The sequence below is a fragment of the Zootoca vivipara genome, chromosome 9, assembly GCF_963506605.1.
Source record: "Zootoca vivipara chromosome 9, rZooViv1.1, whole genome shotgun sequence".
In the NCBI taxonomy this organism is placed as follows: Eukaryota; Metazoa; Chordata; class Lepidosauria; order Squamata; family Lacertidae; genus Zootoca; species Zootoca vivipara.
This window is the reverse complement of record NC_083284.1, coordinates 71076754-71087877: the sequence shown is the minus strand read 5'-3', so window position 1 is coordinate 71087877 and position 11124 is coordinate 71076754. Positions and strand designations below refer to the sequence as shown.

Here is an 11124-nt window from a genome sequence, read left to right as displayed (position 1 = left end):
GAGCCGGTTATTCCAGTTCTCGACCAGCTCTTCTAATGAGCCGCCAGGGGGAGCAGGGTCCCGCAAGGCCTGACGGAATCCGTCAGGATCCATCAGCCTATGCGGGCAAGCCCAAATAGGCTCGCCACCCAAGCAGGGGAGGGGCGGGAAGTCAATCCTGGCTTTCAGAGCATAGTGATCAGACCATGGCACTTCCACAGTTGGGGACATGATCACGTCTATACCCGCACCAAAGATCAAATCCAGCGTGTGGCCTGCTTGATGTGTGGGACCCAAAACAAACTGGGAGAGCCCTAGTGTCGCCATGGAAGACACCAGATCTGGAACCCGTGAGGAGGGGGTGGCATCTGCATGGACGTTGAAGTCCCCCAAAACCAGTAGGTTAGGGAACTCCAAGGCCCAGCCTGCCACCACCTCCAGCAGGTCCGACAGGGTGGCTGCTGGTGCGCTAGGTGGTCGGTACACCAGCCAGACAGCCAAGCCCCCCTTGGTGCCCCACACTAGGCCAACACATTCAATGCCGGTGATTGATGGTGATGGCAGAGCCCTGAAAGAGCAATCCTCCCGGATTAACAGCGCTACCCCTCCCCCCCCCGACCCACAGTTCGCGACTGGTGGAGGACGGAGAAGCCCGGGGGTGTTATCTCATGCAGGGCAACTACTTCGCCCTCACGCACCCAGGTCTCAGTCACGCAAGCCAGGTCGACCTCCAGTGAGATGAAAAAGTCTCTCATAGTGGCGGTTTTATTGCCTATAGACCTGGCATTGCACAACACCAGTGACGGAGGTGGGTAATCCCTGCTCGCCCTACCCTCGTCCCTCGGGATGGGGCGAAGATTGGAAGGGATTCGAGCATCACCACATCTCAAAACCCTTCGCCTGTAAAATCTACCCCCACCGCCATACCTCCCTCGCCCTTCCACGGTGGTGATCCCAAACCCCATGTTGGCCTCATCTATAAAGGACTGGTATCCCCTCACTAACCAGTCATCCCTGGGCCAGGTCTCTTGGGTCGGAGGGGTATAATGATGGAGTATGGAATCAGCTGGACAAACATCCCCACTAGGTATGGCCCATCCCGCAGCACCCCATGTAAGGAGGGCGGCCCCACAATGGCCCACTAGCTGTCAATCCCTTTCTTGCTCATGGGATGACCGAGGGGCTGCTAACTCTTTCTGGGCCCTTGGGAATATTAAAGAAGCATGTGCTGTAAAATGGGGATCATTCGCCAACAGAGAGCCAGCTTCCTGCTGAGGAGCTCCATCTGTCCTATCTTGCCAAAGATGGAATGGGGAGGAACGGTTGTCTTCGTGGGTTTTGGGAGTATTAAGCAAAGGACCAGACTGGGTATTTTGGATCAAGAGTCTATCAGCAACCTGAAGTTCTTTGGGAGTTGTTAACATGGAGTTATCATGGTCGCCAGGCTCTTCCTCTTCATTGCTATCACTTAGGAAGAGATCCGAGTGTTGGACCGATGTCCTTCCTTGGGATGGAAAGTTGTTGGGCATATTTAAATATTGTGTTCCAGGCTGTAGTGTCCTTATACTTTGAATTGAAATCTCCGACTTTATGCTTAATAATCTTCTCTTCAGTTCTTGTATTTCTGAGCTCACGACTTCCTCTTCCTCTTTCGTATTCATGATGTCTCTATTGTTTAGTTTGATTTCCCTTCTCAGCATTTGTTTTGATTCTCTGTCAGGGACCAACTGTCTCACTACTTCATCTTTGAAAACCCTTACCGGGTGGAGAGAGTAAGACCGCCATAAGTAAACGTGTGGCATTTCTTGTGTTGGGCAAGAAGTGGAAGTTTTCCAGGTCTACTTTTTTATAATGGCAGTTCAAAAGCTGGGATAAGGATGTTGTAATTGACCTGCGATTCGTCCACCTGTACACATTGCGATGAATCTCAAGCATAATCTGGTTCTTTTGGAGAACTTGGCAGGACCTTATTTGGTCCGTGACTTGTATTGGCAAATCGTTAACATAGCTATGCCTGGGCTTTGTAAAGGGAGGGCAGATATCCAATTTCTCCTCTATATTAACTATTTTTGTGAGAATTTCATTCAGTCTTTGGAGAACTAAGACCATAGTTTCTGCAGACATCATGCATATTTCTTGGTAAGGGTGCATGTCTGGAATCTGCTGGCAATAAGCTCTTTTGCTGTTTTGTTCCAAAGACATGGGTGGGTCAGCGTTTGGAGTAAGGGGAGTCTCTCCTCCTCCTGTCCTCTGGATCGAATCATCTCCAACCCTCCTTAAGAGGAGAGGAGTCAGGTCATCTCGTTCCCTTGGAGAAAAGAGTGGGGGGGGGTCTCCCGACATCATTACTCACAGTTTGCTCTCTTTCAGGGTTAGGAGTAATGGTATTCGCTTTCGACCGCTTCTCAGCTTTAGAGGATTTATGAGTCCCAATTATGCTGTTTTGGTTCTTCTTGCTTCGTTTTTTCCTTCTAACAGGCATTCTAAGGAATTAGCAAAGTTCTGTCGAGTCAAAACCAGGTCTTTTAACAGGTGGAGGAAAAACAGCCAGTGAATAAAGACGAAACTGCAAGTTAATCGCCAGGGCTGCGATCAATCTTCACTCGGCGTTCAGTGATTACGCTAAGTCGAGTTGAGCCATAAAACCATAAAATAAAACCACAAAAACCAAGACTGCTTTGCTCAGGGGCCCCACACAACCTTGGAATAGTGATGTATGGAAGTGAGAGCTGGACCATAAAGAAGGCTGATCGCCGAAGAATTTATGCTTTTGAATTATGGTGCTGGAGGAGACTCTTGAGAGTTCCATGGACTGCAAGAAGACCAAACCTATCCATTCTGAAGGAAATCAGCCCTGAGTGCTCACTGGAAGGACAGATCCTGAAGCTGAGGCTCCAATACTTTGGCCACCTCATGAGAAGAGAAGACTCCCTGGAAAAGACCCTGGTGTTGGGAAAGATTGAGGGCACTAGGAGAAGGGGACAACAGAGGATGAGATGGTTGGACAGTGTTCTCGAAGCTACGAACATGAGTTTGACCAAACTGCGGGAGGCAGTGGAAGACAGGAGTGCCTGGCGTGCTCTGGTCCATGGGTCATGAAGAGTCGGACACGACTCAACAACAACAACAACAACAACAACATGAACTTCTTGAGAAAGGAAGAGTATGGCACATGTCCTCTTGTATTAGCATGTAGCTGCCATGTCTTCTCACTCTTTGACATTAAAGATGCCCCTAATCTTGTGTGCATTTTGCAAGGGTCACCATGCAATGCACACTATGCAATGAGGAGGCTGTTTCCCAACAGCTGCAGTGTCACCTAGTGAACAAACAATTATAGTTCTGTGCCACTGTCCCATGTGGCACAGAAAGGATAAGCATAGCATTAGACAAGAGAGTCATTATTAGCTTTCAAAACAGACATTGTACAGCATCAGGCAAAAAAGCTGCTGTTTGAGTTATGGCCAGGGCCCAGCACCATCTGAAGAAATGTGCTATAAAAGCCCTTTGGCTAGTCAATCAACATGATGTATTTTTCCTGCTGTGGCATGTTTTCTTTAGTTCTACAGTGGTTTTAGTGAAGGGACAACAGAGAGCCTTTCTTTTCTGAACTAGCTTGCTGGCAAACTGAGCTACCTGAAAAGATCCAGTCTGTGAAAGTATCTGAAAGCAGTTTCTGCCTAGGCATTCAGTTCTACTGCATGCACGGTGTGTACTGCAGATATATTCCTTGTTCCAGGTTTATACTGAAATTGAAATTTACCTGAATGATTCCCCTTCCCAAATCAGATGAGCATGCTCTACCATTCATAAAAGACAAAGGGCGCCACCTCTGAACCTCTGACCAGGGTTGTTTGAATGTTGCCCGCTCTTTCCCGGGAAGAACACCACCAAGATGGGCTCCTTCTTTCTCTCAAACAGAAATCCATGTTTCTGTCCTGTGGTTGCAAAGGTGAGCATAATACCTCCATCCCAGCAAAAGGAAGATCAGCTTGGTCACAACTTGATTCAAATCAGTCACAGTAATCTTCCCCTAACTTTTAACACTTCACTGCTTACTCCTGTGCTTTCTTTCCAGAATGTTAGCCTAGAGTCAGGGACTGTAGCATTGTTTTTGATTTGTATCTAGAAGTCTCCTAACCTCTGATCCCTTGCACATGGAATTTTGTTATTTGTATTAAACGTTAACTGATGAGAAGATTTTGTAGAAAATTTTGGCTGAAAAACAGCACAATTTTTTTAAAAAGAAAAGGATCACAACCAGTCAGGATATGATAGTCACCACTATCTGCTGTATAATAAAGCAACAGAATTAGTAGCACTAAGTTGTATGTCATATTTACATCATGAGACCTCAGGGTATAGGGCGGCATATAAATTCAATAAATAAAAATAACCACCCATACATTAAATTTATGCAAGTGCTAAAAGCAGGCAAAAGTAGGACCAAGTAACTTGGCAAGATCCTTTCAAAGGTCCCCTTTACCAATCCTTGCATCTGGGTTATGTACTAATCTCAACCACAGAACAGAATATGACCAAGAACAAGTAAACAGTCTCAAGACAAGCCCAGATCCATTCCAAGCAAATGCTGTGTTTCTGCTCGCTGTGTTAACTAGCTTTTGGGCACTTCCCCTAACTTTTGTTTGTGCTCCCATTAGTGACCACTCTACCCACAAACTTCCAAGACTGTTTTGCTCTGCTGCTTTAGATGTCGTTGTTTGCATCCATCTGTCTTGTGAGACAATGGAGTGCACCTCTGAGGGTGAAGTCAAACCACTGTGCTAGCAGCACTAAAGTGACCTCTTCGGGGTGCAAGCCTGGGCAGCGTGTATGAAGGGTCATGAGCTGCCCAGATGACAAGATGATTCCCCTGCTTGGCCTCACTGATCTGGTCCAAAGGGAAGCAGAGCAATACTGTTATGTACTCAGCTGAATCCTAGAACAATAGGATTCAGAATCAGCAGTCTGATTGGTCAGCAGGAGCTACCCAATCCAACTCCAGGTGGAAGTGAATCCGCAACCTGATTGGCCTGCAGGAGTAGCCAATCAGGCGGCTGGTAGAAGTGAATCTGCAACCTGATTGGCCTGTAGGAGCAGCCAATCAGGCTGCAGGCAGAAGTCAATCCACAACCTGATTGGCCCACAGTTGTATCCCTGAAGTAGCCAATCATACCTGCTGCAGGAGTTGCTGAAAGGAAGTGTACAAGGTGCCATCCAACCATCTTAGGGTCCCCACTCAAGGTTCGTGTACGGTTTACTCCTTAGTCTTTTCTTCTCCAGAAGATATCCCATGAGGTAGCAGAGATTTAAGATAAAGAGTTTTCCTTCTCCTGGATGGGCTTCCTTCCCAGGTTGACGAACCTTTAGATCAGGCATCTCCAAACTCAGCCCTCCAGCTGTTTTGGGACTACAACTCCCATCATCCCTAGCTAACAGGACCAGTGGTCAGCGATGATGGGAATTGCAGTCCCAAAACAGCTGGAGGGCCAAGTTTGGGGGTGCCTGCTTTAGATGAACCTTGGGGCAATCATTTTACAAGGCTGATCATCCAAGAATAGCAGTAAGGCTGTCCCTGTGGTGGGTGTTATTTCTGGAGTTATTGACAGAGAAATTGAACCCAATGTAGGGGTTTCAGCAGACCAATTCCTGCTCTACTCGCGCCTTCCATTTTATTCTGTGTTCCTAATGTTCCATGTCTGAACTGCAGATGACTCCATAGGGACCGAGGGGTCTTCAGCCTTCCCAATAAAATATTTGAGGGGGGGGCAGTTGATGGGCATTGCCATTCAAAAGGTGTGTGTGCACCATGTGTCATGTGATCAATTATGCAGGTGGGGCTTACCTCCCCCCCTAATATTTTATTTAAGTTGGCACCCCTGATGGACTCAGTCTGCTCAACTCCTTGAAACAAAATAAAAAAATTCCTTCCAGCAGCACCTTAGAGACCAACTAAGTTTGTCATAGGTATGAGCACACGAAAGCTCATACCTATGACAAACTTAGTTGGTCTCTAAGGTGCTGCTGGAAGGAATTTTTTTATTTTGTTTCGACTACGTCAGACCAACACGGCTACCTACCTGTAACTCAACTCCTTGGTTATTATTCAGTCCCTTCCCCATTCCCCTGATACAACTGCCACCAACAATCTCTAAGTCCTTGATGTTGATTGTGTACCATGTAAGCTTCTCCATATACCGTATACTTCTCCATGTCTAGGGTGTGTCACCCCTGCCTGCAAGCAAGTATGCAGAAACCACTCCCTTATTTTTGGGTGACCTCGTATTGCTTTCAAATGGATAGGCACTCAGTGTCACCTGTGTTCACTGGAGACTCGCATCAAAACGCGCCAATGTATCCCCCACCCTCTAAGACACATGGGTTAAGAAAAGGGCTCCTGTTCATGGAACAGACTCTTTAAGCACTTCTCTCTCTTGTCTTTCCCCCTGATCTTCCTCTACTGTGGAATATAGTGAGAGAGAGCTGGCTACCCCAAACAGAAGCATTTTGTTGCTTTGATGCTCTATATCAGGGATGGGAAAGCTGTGGCCATCCAGATGTTGCTGGACTGCAACCCGCTCACCCTGGCTTTGTTGGCTGGGGCTGGAGCCCAACAATGTCTGGAGGACCACAGGCTCCCCAACCTAGCTACGTGTACTGGGATGGTGTACTCAGTTCAGGAGAATGAGACGGGGGAAATATGTCTTTTTTCCTTTTCCTTGTCTTCTGAAGCATGAGAGGTTTCACCTGAATGTTATGCACCACCACCGTAACCCCACCCAGAATACTTACCAAAGGTTGTTCAGGGCTTGAATAAACCATTTTTTTTCATTCCTCAAAGTTGGCAGCCCTGCTCTAGAGTGATAAATTGCCCTTCTATGAACACAAAGCCCCTTCCTCATTGTTTGCAGCATGTGGCTATCCATTTGTGGCCCAAGGGTTTAATTCACCCGTAGCCATCTATGGCCAAAGCTTTTTTTTGCACCTTTTCTCATGTAGAAGTGTCTAGAGCAGCCACTTGCAGCCACTGTTCTTGCTAGCTAGCGAAAGATGAGGGCAACCTGCTTAAAAAACCAAAAACACCAAAACCCCTAGTTACAGGTACCGGTAGGTAGCCATGTTGGTCTGGCGTTGTCGAAACAAAATAAAAAAGTTTTTTTTCTTCCAGTAGCACCTTAGAGACTAACTAGGTTTGTCATTGGTATGAGCTTTCGTGTGCATGCACAAAAATCTGAAGAAGTGTGCATGCACACGAAAGCTCATACCAATGACAAAGAAATTTATTTTATTTTGTTTCGACCAAAACCCCTGACATTCACTTTTTTGTCAATTCAATGGCAGCAGGAGGAGCCACCATGGTGGGTTCCTTCCTGCATGGTCTGGAACTTTGCCTTTGGCAGAACTGGATTTAGAGAAGTGTGACTGGTTCGGTCATGCTGGGCACAAAGCCTCTGGGCAATGCTAAAATTGGGCAACCCCTGAAATTTGAAACCCCAGGGTCTGCCACTGCTTCTGGGCATAGGAATAAGATGCTCAGTTTCACCATATGAAGAGGTTCTTAGGGGTGTGGGGCCAAAACTACTGCCTTCAATAGAATCCAAATGTCATCCACATTGATATATTGGGGTAAGGACAGAGTGTGCACCAGCAATAGCTTTATCAACATGCTTACAACTGCACCTTAAATTACATTTTCTGCCACTTCAATTAACAGACTCGTCTAAATGGAAATTGACTTTCTTAGCCCATATTATGCAATTTCAGTAAACACACATGGATTTTTTTTAATTAGTTGTACAAACTCGAACAATATTTATAGCCTGGTGTTCAGCGGGCCATTAGTGTGCTTAACATAGTACAATTTAGAGCACAATGTCATTAAATTGGCATCTGCTATATGACTCGTAGCTATCTCCTCCTGGAGATCTTTGGGGCTGTAGTTTAAAATACTCAGAGATACAGGGGAAAAAGAACAGCTGGAAAAAAAAGTAATGTGGTTTATATAAACCCAGCTGAAAAAAGTAATGATGTCGGGAGCTCAGCAACTGTAAGGCTTTTGCCCTGCAAAACAAGAAGAAATAAATAGTTTAGAAAGCTGTCTCCTTAAAAGCAGACACTGGATCTTTCTTTTCTATAAAAATACATAGAATTTAAATATTGCATTGTACTTCATGTGACACAAATATTTTATCATAAGTTCTACCAACATTTTGGCGGCGGCGGCAGATTTCAAAGGAGGCTTCACATATACTGTATCTACTAGTAAATTCAGTTTGCATTCTGTAAGCATAAACCCAGGTTTCTGGAAGCTACTCCAAGGAGCCACATAATTCATAGAATCGTAGAGTTGGAAGGGACCCTGAGGGTTATCTAGCCCAACCCCTTGCAATGCAGGAATCTCAACTAAAGCATCCTTCACACATGGCCATCTAACAGCGGCTTTAAAATTTCCAAGGTAGGATAGTCCATAACTTCCAGAGGGAGTCTATTCAACAGTCGAACATCTCTTCCAATTAAGGTTTTTTGTTTGCTCTACCTTGGGGTCCCTATTATGAATTTCACACTTATGTCCTGAATGTTGACTATTGGGTACTATCGTTCCATTTTCAGCCTTTACCAACAAGCACAATGTTTTGGGTTCTATATCTAAAAGTTTCAGCGTTCTTGGTGGTATGGAATGTTAGCTTCTTAGATACCGCCCATCATATATTCCATATGTTGTTTAAGGCTTTTACTGGACAAAGACTCACACATTTATCCAGAATAGACCTGCATTTTCTCATACATGTAGCAGAGGGTTTTTTTCTTGGACTATCACTTTCAGGGTACCAGTATACCTTCCTTCTGAAGGAAATGGCTCTTACTTCAACCATAGCATGGATGCTGAGGGTAATTTCTGGCTAAGAACTACCAACAAAATCTATGGTCGAACTTAGATGAGAACCTTACAACAGTCAATCTAGTGAACACCACTGGCTGCAAAGTTTTCTGTACAATGTTCTTTTATATTCATTTTACACATTAAAATGCATACCTCTTCTATTTAACTTCAAGCCATAAAATTAGGACAAAAAATTTAGATGTTTAATAATCTGCTTTGCTGATTGACTAAGTTAAGAACAGATTTGTAAATCAACAACCTGTAGTTAGATGCCTCTCAAGACATTAAAAGCAGCATAAGTTACCATTGCCAGAGAGAAACTCGCATTCCCCACCCCACCCTGTCCCTTAATACGGTATGACACCAAAATGGAAACAGCTTTTATAAAACAACACACTGAAAGACGGAACTTTTGTCTGTTCTCCCATTAGGTGCAATTGGCTTGACTGCACATGTGCCTTGGCTGAATGACCTAACAAAACAAACTTACAAGCCAACAAATATAGTTAAAATAATATATTCTTGGGGAACAGAGCTCAAAGTACTCTGGTGCAATAGCTCTTTAGCAGGAAATGTCCTATAAGAAAAGCATTAGAGTAATACCAGTTAATAAGGTCTTATGCATAACTTGAGTAGAAATAACTTGGGTAGAACTTTTGGTGCACCTCAGAACTATTAACTGAAAATGTATCTCACTGGAAAGTGCTCGTTTCATCACTAAATAGCTGGGGTTCGTCACTAAACAACCTGGCTCATAGCTAAACAACTTTATCCAGCTAAAGATTAACCAATCTAAGTCATGTTGATTTCAAATGGAGAATTAAGTGCATATGCTCAAATAGTTGCCATTAAAATCATTTGGATATAGAAGCACTTAATTTAGTGGGATTTTGCTAATACATGCCCCCCCCCGGTACTCTTAACTTATTACAATAAATCAATCTTGCCATATCCTTTCTTTTGAGTTAAGACATGCTCCTGGGTTCAAGCTGTAATTCTAGAACCAGCTCTCAGAAATTCAGAATGATAGAGACAAAATTACCTTTTCCTCCTCAGCCTCTAAAGATGCTGATGATGTAGGAACAGATGTCGTGCAGGGACTCCCAGCAATGCTTCTGCGCTAACTTCATAGCTTCAGAATCGTTTCCAGACATCTGACCTTCTTGGGTTGCTTTTGTAGGAGGCAAAGGAGATGGTTTGGGTTTCCCTGTTTTTTTAAGTAAGGCTTTTCCTGCCTGGCTTTTTTTAACTTGCTTTGGAGAAGTTGCGGGGTTCGGGACTGCCTTTGCTTGACTGACAGTATCTGGGTTTGGCTTTATGCTGGAAGCCACTTGCTTCATGTGAGCTTCAGGAGGAGCCCTCTGGCACATGGAAGGCTTCAAAACCACATTGGGCTGGCAGGCATTGGTCTGTTTCCTTCGGTCCATGGCAATCTGATTCCAATAAATCCTTGGGTTGTTATTAAAAGAACGACAAAGTGATGGATTCCCAGTATATTCACACCAGTAAATTTTGCCTTGACTCCTGCATTCTATTCTGAGTTTCACTTCGCCATTTCCACTCATATTCATCGTGCAGGCATCTTTCACTTTAGTATAAAAATTTATTTCGTCACTGTTGCTCCTTTTCTTTGGCCTTGGATTTTTTCCTAAGCCTCCCATGAAACTGATAAAAATTACGAAAAAGATTGTGGCCGTCTTCATAGCAAAGCAGAGAGTGAGCTCCTTAGAGAAACTTAGTTCTCCACGCAAGAGAAAGTTGAAATGGGCTGCTTTAACGGGCTGACGTAGAAATAAGTCTCCCTTCTTTTTCAGGGTGTGCGTGTATCGTTTTCCTACTCCAGCCTACTTTTAAACAAACAAGCTTATGGCTGTAATTTATAGCTCAAGGGAATGCCAAATAACCTGTGAACATTCAGGAAGGAAACAAGACAAATCTTGCTGCTCCAGCACACAGCACAGCAGTTGTGTAACTAAAATAAATATTTCTGTCTAACATGCACACATCACATTGGATCTTTAACAGATGACTATTTCTATTCTCCAGTTGCCTTCCATGTCAGGTCTTGTCAGATTACACAGAAGTAGCCAGAAGCATGGTCAAGGAATTAGGGATGCTGACCTGGCTTGTATAATAGAAACCTAGATAGAAGGAAGGGGAGTGTAAATCTCTTCCAGATGTGATTTCTAGGGTACAGAGTGCAGCAATAGGCTCAGCTGGGGGGCAAGGAGGCAGAGATGCTATACTGCTGGCAAACCTTCTGC

General features: G+C 44.6%; 1 protein-coding gene across 1 annotated transcript; it reads right to left on the bottom strand.

Moving 5' to 3' along the window:
• Nucleotides 1-7496: 7496 nt before the first annotated feature.
• On the bottom strand, nucleotides 7497-11124 carry FGFBP2 (fibroblast growth factor binding protein 2). The gene is made up of 2 exons (XM_035113223.2): nucleotides 9903-11124; nucleotides 7497-8040 (listed from the first exon to the last, which is right to left on the bottom strand). Exon 1 carries the CDS (start codon nucleotides 10561-10563, stop codon nucleotides 9913-9915), a length of 651 nt encoding a protein of 216 aa, XP_034969114.2. The 5' UTR covers nucleotides 10564-11124; the 3' UTR covers nucleotides 7497-8040; nucleotides 9903-9912.

Coding starts and splice junctions, on each gene's coding strand:
- FGFBP2 (XM_035113223.2), bottom strand. CDS start 10,563: ATGAAGACGGCCACAATCTTTTTCGTAATTTTTATCAGTTTCATGGGA.